Below are 27,596 nucleotides of genomic sequence, written 5' to 3'. Positions count from 1 at the left end.
ACGACATATCTGCCACTTTTCATTTAGTTTAAAAATCTTGACTACTTACATTGGATTCTATATGAAGACAAAGATAAAATGTACAAAAATCTTTTTTTCAACAACACTTTAATCATCACTTGTACATTCAATAGTTTATGTGAATAAGATATGATAATTATTCTCTACGATAAAGTAACTTCACTACTACTATGATTCCTCATGTTCTGTGTCGAACACTGATAAAATGTCCATCACTTTCTTAGAATGTTAAATGCATATGAAATGCATACACTGACATCATGAGGTGTGAGATATCACTACACTGATCATATGTTAGCAATGAACAAGTCAGCCAATTTAAATCTATCTATAGGAATACTTGTAGGACTATAGGGCTGTTTCAGTTTATTTTTGATGACACTAAAATCACCTGTATTTTATTTGAAAGTGAAAGTGACTGACTGTTAGTGTAATATATGCATTGTTATTTCTATTGCAGGATAATTATACCGCACTACACCTAGCTTCCAAAAATGGTCATGGTGCTGTTGTGCAGACACTGTTGGAGAAAGGTGCAAAGATTGAAGCAAAATCAGCATGCTTTGTAAGTCTAATTACAGCTATAATGTAAACACCTCACTGTTATCATTCTGTAAATAGATGTTAATTCTAAAAATGCATTCAGGTGAAAATGATCCTACAAAACTGATATCTCTAAATGAATGATATGAAATATTTACTACTCAAAATAAGTAAATGTAAATTCACATTATGTTGTTATACCTAATATTCTCCCTAAAAACCAAAACTTATAATCTTAATGATTGTTTGTACAACTATGATTAAACATATGCATGATACTCTTGTTATTCTATGAATAGATATGAAGTTCAAGAATATATTCAGATAAACCATGAACCTGAAAATGGATAACATTAAATAAATATAATATTTACAACTTACATCAAATTAATATGAATCCATATTATATTGGCATACCCGAATTACTGCATAAAGTTAAACAAATCTTTTAGATTGCTTCTACAGATGACAAAGTCTAACAAATACTGAAATAGCTATCCATAATCATGCAAATATTTGGCAAGTTCATCATATGTAAACACCGGTGAACGACATATCTGCCGCTTTTCATTTGGTTTAAAAATCTTGACTACTTACATTGGATTCTATATGAAGACAAAGATAAAATGTACAAAAATCTTTTTTTCAACAACACTTTAATCATCACTTGTACATTCAATAGTTTATGTGAATAAGATATGATAATTATTCTCTACGATAAAGTAACTTCACTACTACTATGATTCCTCATGTTCTGTGTCTAACACTGATAAAATGTCATCACTTTCTTAGAATGTCAAATGCATATGAAATGCATACACTGACATCATGAGGTGTGAGATATCACTACACTGATCATATGTTAATAATGAACAAGAGTCAGCCAATTTAAATATATCTATAGGAATACCTGTAGGAATAAGGGCTGTTTCAGTTTAAATTTGATGACACTAAAATCACCTGTATTTTATTTGAAAGTGAAAGTGACTGACTGTTAGTGTAATATATGCATTGTTATTTCTATTGCAGGATAATTATACCGCACTACATCTAGCTTCCGAAAATGGTCACGATGCTGTTGTGCAGACACTGTTGGAGAAAGGTGCAATGATTGAAGTTAAAACAACATGCTTTGTAAGTCTAATTACAGCTATAATGTATAGACCTCACTGTTATCATTGTGTAAATAGATGTTAATTCTAAAAATGCATTCAGGTGAAAATGATCCTACAAAACTGATATCTCTAAATGAATGATATGAAATATTTACAACTCAAAATAAGTAAATGAAAATTCACATTATGTTGTTATACCTAATACTGTCCCTAAAAACCAAAACTTATAATCTTAATGATTGTTTGTACAACTGTGATTAAACATATGCATGATACTCTTGTTATTCTATGAATAGATATGAAGTCCAAGAATATATTCAGATAAACCATGAACCTGAAAAATGGATAACATTAAATAAATATAATATTTACAACTTACATCAAATTAATATGAATCCATATTATATTGGCATACCCGAAATACTGCATAAAGTTAAACAAATCTTTTAGATTGCTTCTACAGATGACAAAGTCTAACAAATACTGAAATAGCTATCCATAATCATGCAAATATTTGGCAAGTTCATCATATGTAAACACCGGTGAACGACATATCTGCCACTTTTCATTTGGTTTAAAAATCTTGACTACTTACATTGGATTCTATATGAAGACAAAGATAAAATGTACAAAAATCTTTTTTTCAACAACACTTTAATCATCACTTGTACATTCAATAGTTGATGTGAATAAGATATGATAATTATTGTCTTCGATAAAGTAACTTCAAATAAAATGAATAATAACTCCTAATAAATAAATGAAAATTCACATTATATTGTTATACTTAATATTCTCCCTAAAACCAAACGTATAATCTTAAAGATTGTTTGTACAACTGTTATTAAACAGACAACATATGCATGGTACTGTTATTATTCTATGAATAGATATGAAGTCCAAGAATATATTCAGATATACCATGAATCTGAAAACGGATAACATTAAATAAATATAATATTTACAACTTACATAAATTAACAGGAATCCATATCATATTGGCATACCAATAAAACAAGAAAAAATAAGAAAAAATAAAACTTTTAGATTGCTTCTACAGATGACAAAGTGTGACAAATAGACAATATACCATAATTATGCACATATTTCGCATTTTCAGCATATGTTAACAGCAGTGAAAGACATATCTGCCACTTTTGATGTAGTTTTGAAATCTTGACTTAGTTTACTATGAATTCTATAAAGACAAAGATAACTGTACAAAAATATTATTTTCAACAACACTTTAATCATCACTTGTACATTCAATAGTTTATGTCAATAAGATATGATAATTAATGAATAATCCAAGTTGGCTGGATTAGAATATAATATTCCCAATCACAATTCATTATTATGGAAAATGGAGAACACAAACTTCAGCATAATGTTAACACCAGAGGAAGACATATCTGTCACTTTTCATTTAGTTTTGAAAAGTTGAGTACTTATTATGACTCTATGAATACAAATATATTAATTTTAGCAACAATTAAATCACTACTCCTACATTTGATAGTTTATGTGAATAAGGTATGATAAATAAATAAATAATCTAAGTTGGCTGGATGAGATTATAATATTCACTATCATTATAATTCATTATTATGGAAAAGGCAGAACACTAAGTAAAATAAAACATTTATAACTTCCATAAATTAATGGGAATCCATATTATATTGGCATAACCAAAATGTCTCATTAAAAGAAACTCAAAACGTTTAAGATTGTTTGTAACACTCTTATTGAAACAAAGTGTGGCCAGACAGACAACATAACACTACCATATAAATATGTATGAAATTTCACTGTATGGAGAGTCGGAGACATCACTAGAAAATGTATATGTGGGTTTTCTTGTACTTTTAAATTGTTGACTAACTATACTAGATTGATTCTACATGTATGTAAAAGTCTTTTCAAGTCTTAAGTTATCATTTGTATATTCAATAGTTTATGTGAATAAGGTATTTAAAAAGGAATAATCCAAGTAATAAATTGAATGACAATATGATACATTCATTATACTTCACAGGAAAGAAAAAATTCTCTACTCCTAGCCTCGGGAAATGGACATAATACTGTTGTGCAGACACTGTTACATAAAGGTGCAGATATTGAAGCCACAGATGGAGTAAGTAGGATTTATTTTATGATTTATAATATGCATCATACTGCTATTATTCTATGAATAGATATGAAGTCCAAGAATGCATTCAGATAAACAATGAACCTGCAAAACTGATAACATTAAATGAATAAAATATTTTCAAGTTGCATAAATGAAATTGGAATCCATTATTGTTTTTGTTAGTATCTTCTTTACCCATACCATAATATGATTCCTTATGTTGTGTGTCTGACACTGATAAAAATCACCACTTCTTAACATTAAATGTACATATTGACATCACATAGTACAATCACTGATTAAATGTCAGTAATGAACAAGAGTTAGCCATATTTAAATTTATCTGTAGGAATACCTGTAGGAATAAGGGCTGTTTCAGTTTAAATTTGATGACACTAAAATCACCTGTATTATATTTGAAAGTGAAAGTGACTGCTCCTATGTCTAGTATAAGTGTTGTTATTCTACTGCAGTATACCACACTAGACCTAGCTTGCAAAATGGTCATGAATACAATATTTTCAACTTACATAAATTGACAGGAATCCTTATGTTATCATGGTATGCCAAAAATATTACATAAGAACAAACAAAACTTTTACATTGCTTTTACAGATGAGAAAGTGTGATATATAGACAATATACCATAATCATGCAAATATATGGCAAGTTCACCATATGTAAACACCGAAAAAAGACATATCTGCCACTTTTCATTTGGTTTAAAAATCTTGACTACTTACATTGGATTCTATATGAAGACAAAGATAAAATGTACAAAAATCTTTTTTTCAACAACACTTTAATCATCACTTGTACATTCAATAGTTGATGTGAATAAGATATGATAATTATTGTCTTCGATAAAGTAACTTCAAATAAAATGAATAATAACTCCTAATAAATAAATGAAAATTCACATTATATTGTTATACTTAATATTCTCCCTAAAACCAAACGTATAATCTTAAAGATTGTTTGTACAACTGTTATTAAACAGACAACATATGCATGGTACTGTTATTATTCTATGAATAGATATGAAGTCCAAGAATATATTCAGATATACCATGAATCTGAAAACGGATAACATTAAATAAATATAATATTTACAACTTACATAAATTAACAGGAATCCATATCATATTGGCATACCAATAAAACAAGAAAAAATAAGAAAAAATAAAACTTTTAGATTGCTTCTACAGATGACAAAGTGTGACAAATAGACAATATACCATAATTATGCACATATTTCGCATTTTCAGCATATGTTAACAGCAGTGAAAGACATATTTGCCACTTTTGATGTAGTTTTGAAATCTTGACTACTTACTATGAATTCTATGAAGACAAAGATAACTGTACAAAAATATTATTTCCAACAACACTTTAATCAACACTTGTACATTCAATAGTTTATGTCAATAAGATATGATAATTAATGAATAATCCAAGTTGGCTGGATTAGAATATAATTTTCCCAATCACAATTCATTATTATGGAAAATGGAGAACACAAACTTCAGCATAATGTTAACTCCGGAGGAAGACATATCTGTCACTTTTCATTTAGTTTTGAAAAGTTGAGTACTTATTATGACTCTATGAATACAAATATATTAATTTTAGCAACAATTAAATCACTACTCCTACATTTGATAGTTTATGTGAATAAGGTATGATAAATAAATAAATAATCTAAGTTGGCTGGATGAGATTATAATATTCACTATCATTATAATTCATTATTATGGAAAAGGCAGAACACTAAGTTAAATAAAACATTTATAACTTCCATAAATTAATGGGAATCCATATTATATTGGCATAACCAAAATGTCTCATTAAAAGAAACTCAAAACGTTTAAGATTGTTTGTAACACTCTTATTGAAACAAAGTGTGGCCAGACAGACAACATAACACTACCATATAAATATGTATGAAATTTCACTGTATGGAGAGTCGGAGACATCACTAGAAAATGTATATGTGGGTTTTATGTGGGTATATGTGGTGAAAGTGACTGCTCCTATGTCTAGTATAAGTGTTGTTATTCTACTGCAGTATACCACACTAGACCTAGCTTGCAAAATGGTCATGAATACAATATTTTCAACTTACATAAATTGACAGGAATCCTTATGTTATCATGGTATGCCAAAAATATTACATAAGAACAAACAAAACTTTTACATTGCTTTTACAGATGAGAAAGTGTGATATATAGACAATATACCATAATCATGCAAATATATGGCAAGTTCACCATATGTAAACACCGAAAAAAGACATATCTGCAACTTTTCATTAGCTCCGCTGTCAGCGAAAGCTGAAAGTGTAGCTTTAGGTATAGGTTGTATAGAGTATAGAGAGTAGAGTGAATCATAGGTGTCCATCAAACTTTTATACTTTCATCATCTTCTCCGAAAGTGACAGTCAGAATTCTTCGATATTTGGTGTGCATGTTCCCTGGGGGGAGGCTATTCAGATTTGTTCATGCCAAGTTGATTTGTGCCATTTTCAATTTTTTATGATTTTTTTTCATAAAATGACATTTTCATCATCTCCTTACGTACTTCTTGTCAGAATGCTTTGATATCTGGTGTGTTGATGCGCAGGGGGTAGCTTACTCAGATTTGTTAATTTCAAGTCAGCACATCTTCTTTTCTATTTTATATGATTTTTTTTTGTAATTTAAAGAAAAAATGAATATGTTAATGAGCATTATGGCCGACGCCATACTGGAAATCAGACTTTAGGTAAACTGCCACTTTTCAAAAGACACTATTGACGTCAAACAAGCAATGTAATATGTGCTATAGTCATAATTCTATGCATTGGGCGCCCAAATGACAAGTGTTTGTTCGAAACAGGGTTGTAAACTCCAAATCCAAATTTTGCACCCTCCTACAGAATGGTTCATTCCAGTATACGCACCTCACGATCAAGTGAGAAGTCGTGCATGCCTGAACTGAAGTGTATGGAACTATTTTTGACAGAGTCAGTCGTCAATAAAAACGATAATACTCTTTCTAAAATTACCACATTTTGAAAGGGAAAGTACTTTGTGGTTCATTTATGGAGTTTTGTTTTTGTACGATCAATATTGGTGGCAAAATTACAGCATCAAAATTGCCAATGTGGTAATGCACGACAATCCCAAGTACCCGGATGCACGAAGGACTAACCCGGAAGCAAGTCGTTGTCAGCCATACATTACAGTGCAGTGGTAACGTCGTCCGAGAAATCGCTGCGTTCAGAGTGTCATTATTCACAAAATTGTAACAGTTGCTTTTGAGTGAAAACCCGTCTTGAATTGTATAACTCTAACAAATGAAGACATGTCAAGTTATATTTTGAAAGTTGTATCGCTAGTTTGAGACGATTTTCTCACGTACTATCGGGGCTTACTTGGACTTGGACCTTACTCCAGTTCATCGGGAAGTTTAGCCAGTCCGATAATTCTTTCTGGTTTAGTTTACAACACTTTTGATCACACAGATTTTGTTGTTGTGATGAAAAGAAATTAAAAAAAAGATCACTTCAACCATTTCGTTGTGTTTTCTTTATGAAAGGTAATCGAACATGAACGAGTGTTACCACTGTAACGTATGGCTGAGAATGACTCTCTTCCGGGTACTTGGGATTGTCGCCGTACGGAAACTAAGATGGCGATTAATACATTTCTTCCCTATATATATCTACTACAACTAGTACAAGTTGAATGTTGTTGACTTGGTAAATTTGTTAGAAAATTGAAATTCAATTTGCCTCAAAATTATTTTAGATCCCTAGTTTATTTCATTCAACATTAAAATTTTCCAGGGTTACATCTGTAAGACACTGGAATTATTTATAGCCAACCTCAAAATCCTCTTTTTTTCCTTTTCATGTGTGCATTTCCCAGTCATTTTTTTTCTGAGATTTTGTGCAATTTTTCATAACAGAAGATTTTTGTTATAAAATGGTGACTATGGTATAAAAGTACAATACATTACCAACTTCTGTGTAAAATGTGTTTTATAGTGAGACATCATATGAAACCACTAACCACTTTATTGCATCGCTAAAACAAAACTGCATAGTGAAGAGCTGAAGAACTGAACCACTTCTACATGTCACCAAAATAAAAAATAAAATAAAAAATACCGCCAATGGCGTTGTAGCACAACTGTAGTTTTTAAAAATATTTATCCATATGCTAGTCCATGCTAACAATAGGTGTTTATTTGCTGAATAACTATCCAGTTGCCTATCCAACCATGTTGCTATCTTTACGATAAATGCTATCATTTGGCTGTTGCTATGGGCGTGGTCATGTTGTTAGATATATTTGCATACATTTGTGTATGTTTTTGTTCACTTGTGTATGAATTCCTGATATTGTCTTTGCAATATACGTGATCATTTGGCTGTTGCTATGGGCGTGGTCTTGTTGCTAGGAAAATTTACATACATTTTTTGAATGTTTATTCAATTGTCTATTAAACCCTGTTATCTTTGTGAAATACACCACCGTTTGGCTGTTGCTATGGGCGTGGTCATGGTTACTAGGGTATTTGCATACATTTTTTGAATGTTTATTCATCTGTCTTTCTATTCCTGTTGTTATCTTTGCAATATACGTGATTATTTGGCTGTTGTTATGCGCGTGGTCTTGTTGCTATGCAAATTTACATACATTTTTTGGATGTATATTCAATTATCTATTAAACCCTATTGTTATCTTTGTGAAATACACCACCGTTTGGCTGTTGCTATGGGCGTGGTCATGGTTGCTAGGGTATTTGCATACATTTTTTGAATGTTTACTCACTTGCTTACCAGATGATGTTGTTATTTGACCAAAATATACTGTCATTTGGTTGTTGCTAAAGGGTGTGGTCATGGTTGCTAGGGCCAATTTTGTCAAAATGTTTTTAAGAAAATCTGCAGAATAACAGTTTCAGAAACATCTTGCCAAGTTTCAGACTAATTGACCAAGTACTTTTTGAGATATAAGTTTTTGACCAAAAATGAACATTTTTACACCTAATTTGCATATCACTCATGGAATCATGGTATGCTTAATATTTCTTCGTCCATACATCCCTAGATACATTCCCATTAAATTTCAGCCCAATCTGCTCAGTAGTTTTAGAATTATAGATTTTTAACCAAAAAGACACATTTTTAGCTCTAATTTGCATATCACTGATGGAATCATCCCGTCATGAACAAATCTTACTTTACACCCCCTTAAGAATGTTCCCACCAAATTTCGCACCAATCTGTCCAGTAGTTTCTGAGTTTAAGTTTTTTGACCAAAAATCACATTTTTTTACCCAAATCACACACCTGTGATGCGATCATTTTGATTTGAACAATTTCCCAACTAGACACCCAAAGTAATGGACCCACCAAATATCGTGGCAATCGGTTCAGCGGTTTTTGACTTTAAGTTGTTTACACACACACACACACACACACACACATCCACACACACACACAGACAGACAGACGCCGGACGATCCCTATAGCACTACTGAACAAGTTCAGTTGTGCTAAAAACAACAACAGCGGAGCTCTTCTGATCGATAGGTCGCTTGTTTAGTTTTGAAATCTTGACTACGTACATTTGGATTTTATGAAGACTGTAGAGGTACCAACTAAATAACTTAGGCGAACACGGTCTTTATACTGATGGTATTCCTTTATTAATGAACTCTGCTTACACCAACGTAAGATCTGGTGAATCAATCAAATGGAACTTACATGAGAACTTGAAACATATTACAAACACTACATGACCTAGAAATACACATGGTCAAGTATACGCTGAATGTAATTACAAACTGGTGCTTGGTAAGACTTATAAGCACTCTATACTAACAAATTATGAAACAAAATGGTTTCTATCATTATAATAATCAAATATATAAAGGTTACACTACCTCGTGGGCCTTTTAGCTGGCACTCTAGGTAAATATTGATGACAAGTATGTTACTTCATCTTCGTTCGTTACAAAATGTGCTATCTGTTTACATACACTACTCTTTGTATTACTACATGATGTATGAAAGGAAATATGTACTAAATATCAATCTGATTGTCTCAAAACTACATCTACCACAGACTGACCATAAACAAGGTATAAAATGTTACAATAAAGTCAAAAATCTATGCATACCTTACTATAACCGTGGAACTATGTTTCAGTGCGTAAGAACATCTTTCATTACAAGTTGCGAGATATTGCTTTCAGCGGCACTGATTCATGGGACCAAAACATCAACAACTAGTCAGATATAAACTTTGTACAGAAACTACTAACAACGTCGATGTCCTTGATAGAGGGTGCTGTTGATGAAAATACTTTACTTCGATGATAAGTGCATTAAGTCCGTTACACTCCCATCAAATTACTCAGGAATAATTACTTATTTCATAAAACAAACACTGATTAATAACCTAATTGTAGTTAAAGATCAAGTCTGACAGTTATGGTAATTATAAGTAATTTCTAAGATAAACCTTAAATGTTCTATATACCAATTTAAAAACTTTGTTCGCTATATATCAAAGTCTAAACACAATGAAAATGTCCACTAATTTAACACTAATTAAAGTTATTCATTTCCCATCAACAGAATCAGCTTTTGGATTGGTCGCTCAAGGGTTGTGAGTCTTCCTTCACGTTTTCCCATCTTGTTCAGGTTCCTTGTACCAACTTGAACCTTGACCTTTCTCACTAAACCATCATCATCTTCTGTTGTCTCGATTACAATTGCTAATGGCCATTCCATGCGTGGAACTTGATCATCCTTTAGCAAAACTATATCTCCTCTCTTCATATTTCTTCTTGTTGTATTCCACTTCTGTCGTTGAGTGACAACGTTGAGATACTCCTTCCTCCATCTGCCCCAGAATTGCTCAGCTAAGTACTGCACTCTTCGCCAACGCTTTCTAATATACAAGTCCTCCCTAACAAATTTACCTGGCGGGGGAAGAGCTGCTCTTGATTTCATGGTGAGCAAATGATTGGGTGTCAGTGGTTCAGGACTCATTGGATCACTTAGATTCTCTGTTGTAAGTGGACGACTATTCACTATGGCCATAACTTCGTAGAGGAATGTTCGCAAAGATGACGTATCAAGTCGACCTTGCGATTGATGTATGATAGATGATAATACACTTCTCACTGTCTTGATCTGGCGCTCCCATACACCACCGACATGACTAGCGTGTGGAGGATTCATCACAAACTCACACTGATTCTCTGTGAGGAACACCTTTATCCTTTCTGTATCCAACTCTTTCAATGAATCTTCGAATTCATTCTTCGCTCCTACAAAATTGGTACCTTGGTCTGAGCGGAGTCGCTGTACTCTACCTCTGATGGCAATAAAACAGCGCAAACCATTGATAAAGCAATCTGTAGACATATCATCAAGGACTTCAATATGAATAGCTCTTGAACACATACAGGTGAAAAGCAATCCATATCTCTTACACTCCCTTCTTCCATCCTTTATCATAAAGGGACCAAAGCAGTCCATACCGCAAAAGGTGAAAGGTGGGGAAGGTTCTACTCTGTCTTCTGGAAGGTTGGCCATTTTCTGTTCAGCTACTGGACGGCGAAGTCGTCGACATTTGATGCACCTGTAGACATGAATAGCTACAGCCTTTAATCCACCTACTATCCAATAGCCATTGGCTCTTAGCTCATTGAAGGTCATTCCTCTTCCTTGATGCTGGACCTTGTTGTGGATGTGGGAAATGAGCAACCTTGCAACTTCACTATCTTTAGGAATGATGGCTGGATGTTTCACACTGTCTGAGACACCTGCCTTCTCTAATCGACCTCCCACTCTCAATACACCTTTGCTATCAAGGAATGGGTTTAACCTGTATATGCTACTGTTGCTCTTCATTGTATTCGATGATCTCAATGAATTGATTTCCGTGCCAAAAGTTTGACCTTGGATGACTTTGATTATATATGTTTCTGCTTCTTGTCTCTCTTTTTGGTTTGATGACTCATCACTACCTTTCTTATTCTTTAGAAGTCTTCTTATTCGTGCTACTGCACCAACAGCTTTGGACCATGTCGAGAAGCGTGATAGGCGATTCTCCAATCTGAATGGCTTTGGTGATGCAGCAGTCGTAAATGTCATCACGTTTCTCACCTCTGGATCACCGACACTCAACTCATAAGCTGGTTCTTCTGCCGTGGTTAACTCTGTATCCCACAGAAATGTAGGTCCTGTAAACCAGTTTGAGGCAAGCAATTCAGGTATGAAGGCACCTCTGGATGCAATGTCTGCAGGGTTTTCTTCTGTTGGTACATAGCGCCACTGATTGGGTGTAGAGGCTTGTCTGATTCTCTGGATTCTATTCGCTACAAACACATGAAACCTTCGAGCTTCATTGGCAATGTACCCTAACACCACTTTGGAGTCGGTCCAGAAGTATTCTCTATCTAACTTCAGCTCTAGTTCTTCCTTTAGAATGCTGCTCATGTTCGAAGATACCACTGCAGCTGTCAATTCTAAGCGAGGAATTGTGACAACTTTGATTGGCGTTACTCTTGCCTTGCCACAAATTAAGGAGCAGTGTACTTTATTCTCACCAATCAACCGTAAGTATGAGCACTGACCATAACCATTTGTACAGGCATCTGAAAAGTGGTGCAACTCTGCAGCTTTAATGCATCCGAATTCAGGTGGCTTGTAGCATCGAGGAATTTCTATTTCTCTCAGGTTAACAAATTCGGCTTTCCATCTCTCCCACCGTGGACGTAAGTTGTCTGGTAGGGGTTCATCCCAGTTGATCCCATTTCGACACATCTCTTGTAGGATTCCCTTGCCTATAAGTATGAATGGTGCAAGAAAACCCAATGGGTCATAAATAGACGCTACTGTGGACAGGATGCCACGCCGGGTAGGTGGTTGTTCCTTGACCTGAATTCCAAACTTGAATGTATCTGTCTCTACGCACCACTGGATCCCTAATGCTCTCTCTATTGGTAGACTGTCAAGACTTAGGTTGACATTCTTTATTCCTGCTGCTCTCTCACTAACAGGGATGGCTTCCATTACTTCTCTGCTATTAGATATGAACTTATGAAGATGCAATCCTCCTTTTGCACACACAGCTTGTGTTTCATTTACTAACTGGATTGCTTCTCTCTCTAACTCTGTACTGGTGAGGCCATCATCTACGTAGAAGTTCTTTCTTATGAAGTTTGCTGCCACTGGAAATTCTGCCTCATGTTGGCTTGCAAGATACTTCAATCCAAAGTTGGCACACCCAGGAGAAGAAGCAGCCCCAAATAGGTGTACCTTCATTCGGTAGACAACAGGCTCATTAGTAATGTCACCATTCTCCCACCATAAGAACCGTAAATAGTCACGATCTTCCTTGTTGACAAGGAACTGGTGGAACATTCTCTCTATATCGCACATCACTGCTACTGGATTCTTCCTGAACCTGCACAGTACTCCAACTAAGCCATTTATTAAGTCAGGACCAGTGAGGAGATGATTGTTCAGTGATGTTCCTTTGAATCGTGCAGAGCAGTCGAACACGACTCGTATCTTCTCAGGCTTTTGAGGATGGTAAACACCATGATGAGGGATGTACCACACTCTATCTTCTTCCTCTTTACTGCTAACTCTCTCTGCATCACCTTTATCTATGATGTCATCCATGAATTTCTTGTAATCATCATAGTACTTGGGGTTAGTTGTAAACTTTCTCTTCAGGTGATTGAGACGAACAACTGCTGTTCTCTTGTTATTTGGCAATGTAGGCCTTGTAGACTTGAAGGGAAGAGGCATACTGTAGTGACCGTTTTCTGTTTGCTGAATGCTTGTCTCCATACTGTTGAGAAACTGAAGATCTTCTTGAGATATGACTTTCTCTCCATGACCTTTCTCTTTGAAATCTGACTCCAGTGCACGGATTACCTCTTTGGGGGATATACATGGTGCCTCCTTGACTATTATACGATGACATACACTAGCAGCATAGCTACATGACTCTATTTCAGTGTAGCCAATGATACTCCATCCCAGATCTGTTTTGATAGCATATGGCTCTTCATTTTTTCCAACTATGGTTTCTCTTGGGGCCAATGCTTGTGGGCAATTATATCCAATAAGTATTCCAACTTCACAGCCTTGTAGGGGTGCAATGTCGTGAGCTATTCTTTGGAGATGTTGCCATTTCTGTGCTGTACTTGATGTAGGGATGTGTGATCTATCAGCTGGTATGAAGTCTCTTGTGTATGCCTGTTGAATCATTATGCGGTCAGGTGTTGACATTCCTCTGACACATAGATCGGAGACAGCATAGCAGTTAGTAACAGATGATGCTGAAGTCATCGTTGAAAGCTTCAATCTTACTGGCCGAAGGTTAACGGCTAGAGACTGTGCTATATCTTCCAGTACAAATGATGAGTCACTCTGGGTATCCAATAATGCATAAGTTAGGACTTCATTTGATGGTGACTCCCTGGATGAAACCCATACTGGCACAATCATAGACGTACTAAAGCCACTTCCTGATTGAACATTACATGACACCACTGAAGCTTCTACTTTACTCTCTGTGGTTGTCTCAGTAGATGCCTTTTCTCTCTTCTCATCGTGTAGAATAGTTGGGTGCCTCTTCTTACACTTTTCACAGGTTAGTTTTCGACGACAATCTCTTGAATTGTGTCCTACCTTGAGACAGCTGAAGCATACTCTGTTTTCTTGAATAAACTGCTTTCTTTGCTCCAGAGTCTTACTCTTGAATTCAGGACATGTGCTAAGTTGATGATCCGGCTTCTTACATAGCAGGCAAGGCTTAGGCACATATGTATTTTCCTTACTTTGTTTGTTGTTGACTTCTGTTGAACCTGTAGCTAGTGTGGTGCCTTTATTTCTGTTTACTCTTCTCCCTGTATCTTTCGTCTCCTTTGGTTCTGCAGCATTGCTGTATTCCCTCATACATGATAATGATGATATGGGGTTACATGCTATACGTGCTTCTTTGCTCGTATAGGTGACAAAGTCTTCAAATGTTGGGTATTCACCTGTACGATCCATTATGTCTGTGACCTGCCTATTCCATCGTGCAGCAGCCCAGTCTGGCAGTTTGGCCAATAACTTTCTATTCTCTTCACAATCGTCTAAGATCCTTAAACCTGGTACATGTGGGGTAGCGTCCCTGCAAGCCCTCAGAAAATCGGCAAATTCTTGTAGACCTGCAGAATCTTTTGGTCCTATTTTCTGCCACTTTGACAACCTGTCTCTGAATGCTTTCTGCACTCTGAATGGATGACCATAACGTTCTTCTAGGAGTTTCCATGCTCCCTTGTATGACTCTTCAGAAGTACTGTAGAAGAAACCTTCAACTGCCTTGGATGCTGTTCCTCCCAAATACCGCTTTAAGTAGTACATCTTTTCAGCTGATGAGATATTTCTGTTATCAATCAGTGTCTTGAAGCTTGTTTTCCACTGCACATACTGAAGTGGATCTCCACTGAATACAAAGGGCTCTGGCGTTGGAAGTCTGCTCATTGTTAAACTGTCTTGTAGAGCACGAGTTATAGACAATGTATCATCTGGAGCAGAAGTTTGGTGCATGAATTGGTTTGGTGTGTTGTGCCTTGAGACTGGAGTTGAACTATATGGGCCATTTGCCAGGAATGGTTTACTTTCATCAGCAATGCTGACCTTATTGAACTCTTCATCATATACTTTAAATCTGGCTCTGGCCTTCTCTATCTCCTTTTCCTTCTCTAGGCGCTCTATCTCTCTTGTCATCTGCTCCTGTTGATATTTAATCGCATCCAATTCATCTTGCTTTTCTTCTTTAACTTTCAAAATCCTTAATTCTGCTTCCTGTGCTGCAAGTTCAGCTGCAGCATCTGTGCGTTTTGCTGACGTGCTCTCTGAGGTTCTATGTGACACCGTACTGAATATAGAAGCATTGTCGTCACATAACAATACCTCTTGTAGTTGTTTAACAAGCTCCCCTTCGTTTCCCTTTCTTCTCGTTGTTGCTGCTTGTAGGAGTTGGCGAGTAACTGCTGTACATGTGTCAGTTCGTCGCAGCATCTCTTGGCCTGGAGGGCAAACTTCACGTAGTGCTTCATATGCTGTGATCACTTCATCTTGGGCCATTTCTATAGCAGTGTATAACTCAGCAATGGTGTCTTCTGGACACTGTCCCTTTAAGTTTCTACGTCCTAACTTGCTTGCTTTTTTCCAGGAATCATATTTTTGGTCAAATGCCCCTTTCAATTTCCTTTCCTTTTTCACCTTCTCTGTCTGTTTATATTCAGCCATTTTTTGTGTTGGTTTGTGAACTCTGTTACTTCTGCGTATTCTCTGGTTACCATCCTCTTGGCTGAATTCTGATTTCTTGTCTTCTTTTCTTTGCATGATACCTGGTGTTTTCTCTCTGTCAGTTGGATCACGCATTGTTTCTAAAGTGTCTTTATAGTACTCTATTTCCCTTTGCAGTATGTCCGCCATTCCTGCAGTTGCCATAGTGACACTGTTCACATTGTACACAAGTAAATTTGATACTGTATAAAGTTTGTCCAAAGTAGTGTACTCTAATTTAGCAGGCTTGGTAATATACTGGTAATACTGTATACTTCAATTACGTTTCTCCTTTTTCACCACATGAAGGGATGCGCTTCACTTGACAGTCAGTCTTCTTGGCCTTGCAGCTGTTGTATGATTTCCTTTCCTTGTAGTTGACAGTTTAGTTTCTTCTATGTCCTTTAATTAATTCCACAGACTTTGTGTCTCTCTTTTCTCTCTCTCTCTAACATCAACTATGGTCCATAAATCTTCTCTCACTTCATGAAATTTGACTCTCTCTTTGAAGTTCGAGGTTGGCTCTGCTCTCCCTCTCTCTCTCTCTGCAAGTTGATATTAAAGTTTGTTTCTTATCAGTCCCCTGGGACCCTTTCCGGTGGCTGTGGAATTCACACTGGCGACATGCTTGAGTTCTCAGGCTGCACAGATTTTACTTTAGGCTGAAATCTTACTTCTCTCTCTCTCTATGTTGCCTTGGTTGGCTGGAGATCTTACTGTAGAGGTACCAACTAAATAACTTAGGCGAACACGGTCTTTATACTGATGGTATTCCTTTATTAATGAACTCTGCTTACACCAACGTAAGATCTGGTGAATCAATCAAATGGAACTTACATGAGAACTTGAAACATATTACAAACACTACATGACCTAGAAATACACATGGTCAAGTATACGCTGAATGTAATTACAAACTGGTGCTTGGTAAGACTTATAAGCACTCTATACTAACAAATTATGAAACAAAATGGTTTCTATCATTATAATAATCAAATATATAAAGGTTACACTACCTCGTGGGCCTTTTAGCTGGCACTCTAGGTAAATATTGATGACAAGTATGTTACTTCATCTTCGTTCGTTACAAAATGTGCTATCTGTTTACATACACTACTCTTTGTATTACTACATGATGTATGAAAGGAAATATGTACTAAATATCAATCTGATTGTCTCAAAACTACATCTACCACAGACTGACCATAAACAAGGTATAAAATGTTACAATAAAGTCAAAAATCTATGCATACCTTACTATAACCGTGGAACTATGTTTCAGTGCGTAAGAACATCTTTCATTACAAGTTGCGAGATATTGCTTTCAGCGGCACTGATTCATGGGACCAAAACATCAACAACTAGTCAGATATAAACTTTGTACAGAAACTACTAACAACGTCGATGTCCTTGATAGAGGGTGCTGTTGATGAAAATACTTTACTTCGATGATAAGTGCATTAAGTCCGTTACAAAGACAAAGATAAAAGCACAAAAAAAGATTATTTTCAACAACACTTTAATCATCACTTGTACATTCAGTAGTTTATTTGAATAAGATGTGATACTTAAATCAATAATCCAATTTGGCTGGATGAGAATATAATGTTCATCATCATCATCATCATCATCATCATCATCATCATCATCATCATCATCATTATAATTCATTATTATTGAAAACTGAGATCAATAAGTGAATAACACATTTACAGCTTACATAACTGAATGGAAATACATATTATATTGGCATAACCAAAAGGTCAAAATGTTTAAGTTTGTAACACTCTTATTAAGACAAAGTGTGACAAAATAGACAACATAATACTACCATGTAAATATGTATGAAATTTCACTGTATGGAGACATCACTAGAAAATGTACCTGTGGGTTTTCTTCTAAGTTCAGAATATTGACAGTTTAATGTATGGACTCTACATGTATGAGGAGAAAAATGAATGTGTGAAAGTCTTATTTTCATCAATGCTTAATTTATCACCTGTATATTCAATAGTTTGTGTGAATAACATGTGATTAATGAATAATCCAAGCAGACTGATTGAGAATACAATACATTAATTTTTTGCAGTCTAATTCCACCTCTCTGTTCCTAGCCTCAGAAAATGGACATGATACTGTTGTAAAGACTCTTTTACAGGAAGGTGCAGATATTGAAGCCATTTATTATTCTATGAATAGACATTAAGTCCAAAAATCCGTTCAGATAACCATGAACCTACAAAACAGAGAACACTAAAAGAATAAAATATTTTCAACTTGTATAAACTAATGGGAATACATATTGTATTGGCACACCCAAAATTCCCGATTAACAATACAAATCTTATAGATTGCTTCTACTAGTATCATTATCACAAAGTGTGACAAAATAGACAACATTACACAACTATGGAAATATTGGTGTACTTTCATTGTATAACACCAATGGAAGATGTATCTGTCAGTTTTCTTGTTGTTTCAATATGTTAACATCTTACGATGGATACTATTAAGACAAACATTAATATAGAAAAGTATAATTTTCAACAATTTTACTTTAATCATCACTCATACATTTAAATAATTTGTGTGAATAAGAAATGATAAATAAATAATCCAAGAAGGCTTAATGAGAATATTTGAAACTTTTAGATTTCATTTACAGATGACAAAGTGTGATAAAATAGACAATAGACTACAACCATTCAAATATTTTCCAATTCAGCACAGTGGTGAAAGATATATTTGGTAGTTTTCATTTAGTTTTAAATTTTAACAACTTACTATAGATATACTGAAGACTAACATAAATGTACAAAAATATTACTTTTAGCAACAATCAAATAATTACTCCTACATTCAATAGTTTGTGTCAATAAGATATGATAATTAAATGAATAATCCAAGTTGGCTGGATGACAATATAATATTCACTATCATTATTGAGAATACTAAGTGAATGAAACATTTACAACATACATAAATTGATGAGAATCGATATTATATTGACATAACCAAAATGTCTCATTATAAAAACAAACTCAAAATGTTTAAAATTCTTTGTAATACTCTTATTAAGACAAAGTTTGACAGAATAGACCAAAAAACACCACCATTTAAATATGTATGGAGACATCACAAGAAAATGTATCTGTGGGTTTTCTTGTACTTTTAAAATGGTGACTAACTATACTACATGGACTCTAAATGTATGAAGAGGCACATCAATGTGTAAAAGTACTAGTCTTGTTTTCAACTCTTAAGTTGGCATTTGTATAAAGTGTTTAAAAATGAATAATCCAAGTAGGCTGAATGACAATATGTTACATTCATAACACTTTACAGGAGGAAAAAACTTCTCTACTCCTAGCCTTGAAAAATGGACATAATACTGTTGTGCAGACACTGTTACATAAAGGTGCAGATATTGAAGCTACAGATGAAGTAAGTAGGATTTATTTTATGATTTATAATAGGAATCATACTTCTATTATTGTATGAATAGCCATGAAATCCAAGAATGCATTCAGATAAACAATGAATTAAATATTTTCAATTCGAATAAAGGAATGGTAATCCATTATTGTATTTGTTAGTATCTTCTTTACCAATACCATAATATGATTCCTTATCTTCTATGTCTGACACTGATAAAAATGTCATCACTTTTTCACATTAAATGCATATATTGACATCACATGGTATGATCACTGATTAAATGTCAGCAATAAACAAGAATCAGCCATATTTAAATCTATGGACTAAGGGCTGTTTCTGTGTACTTTCATGACACAAAAATCACTTGTATTATATTTGAAAGTGAAAGTGACTGACCCTAAGTCTAAGCTACATTTTGTATGTATTGCCAAGTCTACTGCAGTATATCACACTAGTCCTAGCTTGCAAAATGGTCATGATTCTATTGTGCAGAATTTTGAAGAAAGTTGCAAATATTGAAGTTAAAGCAAACCGGATATTAAGTGTAATTTCAGCTATAATGTATACACCTCACTATTATCACTCTGTAAATAGATGTTAATTCTAAAAATGCATTCAGGTAAAAATGATCCTACAAAATTGATATCTTTAAATGAATAATAATAAGTAATGAGAATTCACATTATGTTAATTGTTATACCTAATATTCTCCCTAAACCCAAACTTGTAATCTTATTGGCATACCCAAAATAATACATAAGGACAAACAAAACTTTTAGATTGCTTCTACAGATGACAAAGTGTGACAAATAGACAATATACCACAACTGTGCAAATATTTTCCAAGTTCAGCACAGTGGTGAAAGATATATTTGGCAGTTTTCATTTAGTTTTAAATCTTGACAACTTACTATAGATATAATGAAGACAAACATATGGGAATGGGAATCCATATTATATTGACATAACCATGTCTTATTGAAACAAACTCAAAATGTTTAAAATTGTTTGTAATACTCTTATTAAGACAAAGTGTGACAGAATAGACCAAATAACACTAACATTTAAATATGTATGGAAATTAATGCACTGTATTGAGACATCACAAGAAAATGTATCTGTGGGTTTTCTTGTACTTTTGAAATGGTGACTAACTATACTACATGGACTCTAAATGTATGAAGAGAAACATCACTGTGTAAAAGTCTTGTTTTCAACTCTTAAGTTGGCATTTGCATAAGGTGTTTAAAATGAATAATCCAAGTAAGCTGAATGACAATATGTTACATTCATTACACTTTACAGGAGGAAAAGAATTCTCTACTACTCCTAGCCTCGAAAAATGGACATAATACTGTTGTGCAGACACTGTTACATAAAGGTGCAGATATTGAAGCCACAGATGAAGTAAGTAGGATTTATTTTATGATTTATAATATGCATCATACTGCTATTATTCTATGAATAGATATGAAGTCCAAGAATTCATTCAGATAAACAATGAAGCTGCAAAACTGATAACACTAAATGAATAAAATATTTTCAAGTTGTATGAATGAAATATGAATCCATTATTGTTTTTGTTAGTATCTTCTTAACCAATACCATAATATGATTCCTTATCTTCTGTGTCTGACACTGATAAAAATGTCACCACTTCTTAACATTAAATGCACATATTGACATCACATAGTACAATCATAGATTAAATGTCAGTAATGAACAAGAGTCAGCCACATTTAAATATATCTGTAGGAATACCTGTAGGATTAAGGGCTGTTTCAGTTTACATTTGGTGACACTAAAATCACCTGTATTATATTTGAAAGTGAAAGTGACTGCTCCTATGTCTAGTATATGTATTGGTATTTCTACTGCAGTATACCACACTAGACCTAGCTTTCACAATGGTCATGATGCTGTTGTAGAGACACTTTTGAAGAAAGTTGCAAATACTGAAGTTAAAACAAACTGGATATGAAGTCTAATTTCAGCTATAATGTATACGCCTCACTATTAGCACTCTGTAAATAGGTGTTAATTCTAAAAATGCATTCAGGTAAAAATGATCCTACAAAATTGATATCTCTAAATGAATGATATGAAAATATTCACAACCCATAATAAGTAAATGAGAATTCACAATACATTGTTATACCTAACATTCTCCCTAAAACCAAACTTATAATCTTAAAGATCTTAAAATTGTTAAACAGACAACATATGCATGATACTGTTATTATTCTATGAATAGATATAAAGTCAAAGAATATATTCAGATAAACCATAAATCTGAAAACGGATAACATTAAATGAATACAATATTTTCAACTTACAAAATTTAAAAGGAATCCTTATTTTATCATGCCATACCAAAAACACTACATAAGAACAAACAACACTTTTAAATTATGCTTTTACAAATGAGAAAGTGTGATGAATAGACAACATACCATAATCATGGGTCTTCTTCTAAGTTTACAATATTGACAAAGTTTACTGTATGGACTCTCTACATGTATGAGGAGACACATGAATGTGTCAAAAGTCTTATTTTCATCAATGCTTAATTTATCACCTGTATATTCAATAGTTTGTGTGAATAACATATGATAAATGAATAATCCAAGCAGACTGATTGAGAATACAATACATGTATTTTTTTTGCAGTGGAATTTCACCTCTCTGCTCCTAGCCTCAGACAATGGACATGATACTGTTGTAAAGACTCTTTTACAGGAAGGTGCAGATATTGAAGCCAAAGATTACGTAAGTAGATGATTTATATTTATTTTATAATTCATGCATCATACTTTTATTATTCTATGAATAGACATTCAGTCCAAAAATCCATACAGATAACCATGAACCTGCAAAACAGAGAACACTAAAAGAATAAAACATTTGCAACATGCATACATTAATGGGAATACATATTATATTGGCATACCCAAAATTCCCTGTAAACAATAACAAATCTTATATTGCTTCTACTACTATCATTACCACAAAGTGTGACAAAATAGACAACATTACACAACTATGGAAATATTGGTGTACTTTCATTGTATAACACCACTGGAAGATGTATCTGTCAGTTTTCTTGTTGTTTCAATATGTTAACATCTTACAATGGATACTATAAAGACAAACATTAATAAAAAAATGTATTATTTGCAACAATACCATAATCATCACTCATACATTCAAATAATTTGTGTGAATAAGTAATGATAAATAAATAATCCAAGAAGGCTTAATGACAATATTAGAAACTTTTAGATTTCTTCTACAGCTGTCAGATTGTGATAAAATAGAAAATATACCACAACCATGCAAATATTTTCCAAGTTCAGCACAGCAATGAAGATATATTTGGCAGTTTTCATTTAGTTTTAAATCTTGACAACTGACAGTATATACTATCAAGACAAACAAATGTACAAAAATATTACTTTAGCAACAATCAAATAATTACTCCTAGATTTGATAGTGTGTGTCAATAAGATATGATAATTAAATGAATAATCCAAGTTGGCTGGATGAGAATATAATATTCATTTTTATTATTATTTTTGTGTAATTCATTATTATGGAAAACGCAGAACACTAAGTAAACAAAAGATTTACAACTTACATAAGTAAATGGGACTCCATATTATATTGGCATAACCAAAATGTCTCATTAAAACAAACTCAAAATGTGAAACTCATCTTTTCATGTCCCTATACTAGTGAAGTGGGAAGAGGCTTAGTCTGAATTTGTTTAGTTCGGTGAAGTATGTCCATTCCACTAAAATAATGGTTTAATATCTTCTTTACCAATACCACAATATGATTCTTTATAGTAGAATTGAAATTAATACTTGACGCCAATCGGCATTACATCATTACGTTGATGACGTCTCAGTGATTCGGATGATATCTACATAGTCACTTCAAAAACTAGACTCTACAATAAAGTAACTTCACTACTACTATGATTCCTCATGTTCTGTGTCTAACACTGATAAAATCACTTTTTTTTTAGAATGTTAAATGCATATGAAATGCAAATACTGACATCATGAGGTGCCAAAAAAATCTATCTATAGGAATACTTGTAGGACTATAGGGCTGTTTCTGTTTATTTTTGATGACAATAAAATCACCTGTATTTTATTTGAAAGTGAAAGTGACTGGCTCTAAGTGTAATATATGCATTGTTATTTCTATTACAGTGTAATTATACTGCACTACACCTAGCTTCAAAAAATGGTCATGATGCTGTTGTGCTGACACTGTTGGAGAAAGGTGCAAAGATAGAAGTTAAAACAACAGGCTTGGTAAGTCTAATTACAGCTATAATGGATACACCTCACTATTATCACTCTGTAAATAGATGTTAATTCTAAAAATGCATTCATGTGAAAATGATCCTACAAAATTGATATCCCTAATAAAATGAATAATAACTCATAATAAATAAATGAAAATTCACATTATATTGTTATACTTAATATTCTCCCTAAAACCAAACGTATAATCTTAAAGATTGTTTGTACAACTGTTATTAAACAGACAACATATGCATGGTACTGTTATTATTCTATGAATAGATATGAAGTCCAAGAATATATTCAGATATACCATGAATCTGAAAACGGATAACATTAAATAAATATAATATTTACAACTTACATAAATTAACAGGAATCCATATCATATTGGCATACCAATAAAACAAGAAAAAATAAGAACAAATAAAACTTTTAGATTGCTTCTACAGATGACAAAGTGTGACAAATAGACAATATACCATAATTATGCACATATTTCGCATTTTCAGCATATGTTAACAGCAGTGAAAGACATATCTGCCACTTTTGATGTAGTTTTGAAATCTTGACTACTTACTATGAATTCTATGAAGACAAAGATAACTGTACAAAAATCTTTTTTTCAACAACACTTTAATCAACACTTGTACATTCAATAATTTATGTCAATAAGATATGATAATTAAATGAATAATCCAAGTTGGCTGGATTAGAATATAATATTCCCAGTCACAATTCATTATTATGGAAAATGGAGAACACAAACTTCAGCATAATGTTAACACCAGAGGAAGACATATCTGTCACTTTTCATTTAGTTTTGAAAACTTGAGTACTTATTATGACTCTATGAATACAAATATATTAATTTTAGCAACAATTAAATCACTACTCCTACATTTGATAGTTTATGTGAATAAGGTATGGTAAATAAATAAATAATCTAAGTTGGCTGGATGAGATTATAATATTCACTATCATTATAATTCATTATTATGGAAAAGGCAGAACACTAAGTAAAATAAAACATTTATAACTTCCATAAATTAATGGGAATCCATATTATATTGGCATAACCAAAATGTCTCATTAAAAGAAACTCAAAATGTTTAAGATTGTTTGTAACACTCTTAAGTTATTGAAACAAAGTGTGGCCAGACAGACAACGTAACACTACCATGTAAATATGTATGAAATTTCACTGTATGGAGCGTCGGAGACATCACTAGAAAATGTATCTGTGGGTTTTCTTGTACTTTTAAATTGTTGACCGACTATATACTATATGGATTCTACATGTATGTAAAAGTCTGTTCAACTCTAAAGTTAGCATTTGCATATTCAATAGTTTATGTGAATAAGGTATTTAAAAAGGAATAATCCAAGTAAACTGAATGACAGTATGATACATTCATTACACTTTACAGCAGGAATCTTCTCTACTCCTAGCCTCGGAAAATGGACATAATACTGTTGTGCAGACACTGTTACATAAAGGTGCAGATATTGAAGCTACAGATAGAGTAAGTAGGATTTATTTTATGACTTATAATAGGAATCATACTGCGATTATTATATGAATAGATATGAAGTCCAAGAATGCATTCTGATAACCATGAACCTGCAAAACTGATGAATAGAATATTTTCAACTTGCATATTAAATGGGATTTCATTATTGTTGGTCAGTATCTTCTTTACCAATACCATAATTTGATTCCTTATGGTGTGTGTCTTGCACTTATAAAAATGTCATCACTTTTTAACATTAAATGCACATACTGACATCACACCGTATGATCACTTATTAAATGTCAGCAATGAACAAGAGTCAGCCATATTTAAATCTGTCTGTAGGAATACCTGTCAGATTGAGGGCTGTTTCAGTTTACTTTTGATGACACTAAAATCACCTGTATTATATTTGAAAGTGAAACTGACTGACTCTAAGTCCAAGAATTCATTCAGATAAACAATGAAGCTGCAAAACTGATAACACTAAATGAATAAAATATTTTCAAGTTGCATGAATGAAATTGGAATCCATTATTGTTTTTGTTAGTATCTTCTTTACCCATACCATAATATGATTCCTTATGTTGTGTGTCTAACACTGATAAAAATCACCACTTCTTAACATTAAATGCACATATTGACATCACATAGTACAATCACTGATTAAATGTCAGTAATGAACAAGAGTTAGCCATATTTAAATTTATCTGTAGGAATACCTGTAGGAATAAGGGCTGTTTCAGTTTAAATTTGATGACACTAAAATCACCTGTATTTTATTTGAAAGTGAAAGTGACTGACTGTAAGTGTAATATATGCATTGTTATTTCTATTGCAGGATAAGTATAATGCACTACACCTAGCTTCCAAAAATGGTCATGATGCTGTTGTACTGACACTGTTGGAGAAAGGTGCAAAGATTGAAGCAAAAACAACAGACTTGGTAAGTCTAATTACAGCTATAATGGATACACCTCACTGTTATCATTCTGTAAATAGATGTTAATTCTAAAAATGCATTCAGGTGAAAATGATCCTAGAAAATTGATATCCCAAATAAAATGAATAATAACTCCTAATAAATAAATGAAAATTCACATTATATTGTTATACTTAATATTCTCCCTAAAACCAAACGTATAATCTTAAAGATTGTTTGTACAACTGTTATTAAACAGACAACATATGCATGGTACTGTTATTATTCTATGAATAGATATGAAGTCCAAGAATATATTCAGATATACCATGAATCTGAAAACGGATAACATTAAATAAATATAATATTTACAACTTACATAAATTAACAGGAATCCATATCATATTGGCATACCAATAAAACAAGAAAAAATAAGAACAAATAAAACTTTTAGATTGCTTCTACAGATGACAAAGTGTGACAAATAGACAATATACCATAATTATGCACATATTTCGCATTTTCAGCATATGTTAACAGCAGTGAAAGACATATCTGCCACTTTTGATGTAGTTTTGAAATCTTGACTACTTACTATGAATTCTATGAAGACAAAGATAACTGTACAAAAATCTTTTTTTTTCAACAACACTTTAATCAACACTTGTACATTCAATAATTTATGTCAATAAGATATGATAATTAAATGAATAATCCAAGTTGGCTGGATTAGAATATAATATTCCCAGTCACAATTCATTATTATGGAAAATGGAGAACACAAACTTCAGCATAATGTTAACACCAGAGGAAGACATATCTGTCACTTTTCATTTAGTTTTGAAAACTTGAGTACTTATTATGACTCTATGAATACAAATATATTAATTTTAGCAACAATTAAATCACTACTCCTACATTTGATAGTTTATGTGAATAAGGTATGATAAATAAATAAATAATCTAAGTTGGCTGGATGAGATTATAATATTCACTATCATTATAATTCATTATTATGGAAAAGGCAGAACACTAAGTAAAATAAAACATTTATAACTTCCATAAATTAATGGGAATCCATATTATATTGGCATAACCAAAATGTCTCATTAAAACAAACTCAAAATGTTTAAGATTGTTTGTAACACTCTTATTGAAACAAAGTGTGGCCAGACAGACAACGTAACACTACCATGTAAATATGTATGAAATTTCACTGTATGGAGCGTCGG

At 33.2% G+C, this 27,596-nt stretch overlaps 1 protein-coding gene across 1 annotated transcript in view; it reads left to right on the top strand.

The window, feature by feature from the left end:
- LOC144453197 (uncharacterized) overlaps positions 1 to 27,596 on the top strand; it is a 67,933-nt gene that overhangs the window by 3,046 nt on the left and 37,291 nt on the right. Inside the window, exons 4-12 of the mRNA XM_078144473.1 lie at positions 482 to 586; positions 1,594 to 1,698; positions 3,715 to 3,813; positions 19,520 to 19,618; positions 20,918 to 21,019; positions 22,283 to 22,381; positions 23,833 to 23,937; positions 25,359 to 25,454; positions 26,284 to 26,388. Of these exons, the coding sequence (XP_078000599.1) occupies positions 482 to 586; positions 1,594 to 1,698; positions 3,715 to 3,813; positions 19,520 to 19,618; positions 20,918 to 21,019; positions 22,283 to 22,381; positions 23,833 to 23,937; positions 25,359 to 25,454; positions 26,284 to 26,388 (915 nt within the window). The remainder of the gene's footprint in view (positions 1 to 481; positions 587 to 1,593; positions 1,699 to 3,714; positions 3,814 to 19,519; positions 19,619 to 20,917; positions 21,020 to 22,282; positions 22,382 to 23,832; positions 23,938 to 25,358; positions 25,455 to 26,283; positions 26,389 to 27,596) is intronic.

Source organism: Glandiceps talaboti, chromosome 23, assembly GCF_964340395.1.
Source record: "Glandiceps talaboti chromosome 23, keGlaTala1.1, whole genome shotgun sequence".
In the NCBI taxonomy this organism is placed as follows: Eukaryota; Metazoa; Hemichordata; class Enteropneusta; family Spengelidae; genus Glandiceps; species Glandiceps talaboti.
Note: the sequence above shows the minus strand (reverse complement) of the source record. Positions and strands in the feature narration are given on the sequence as shown.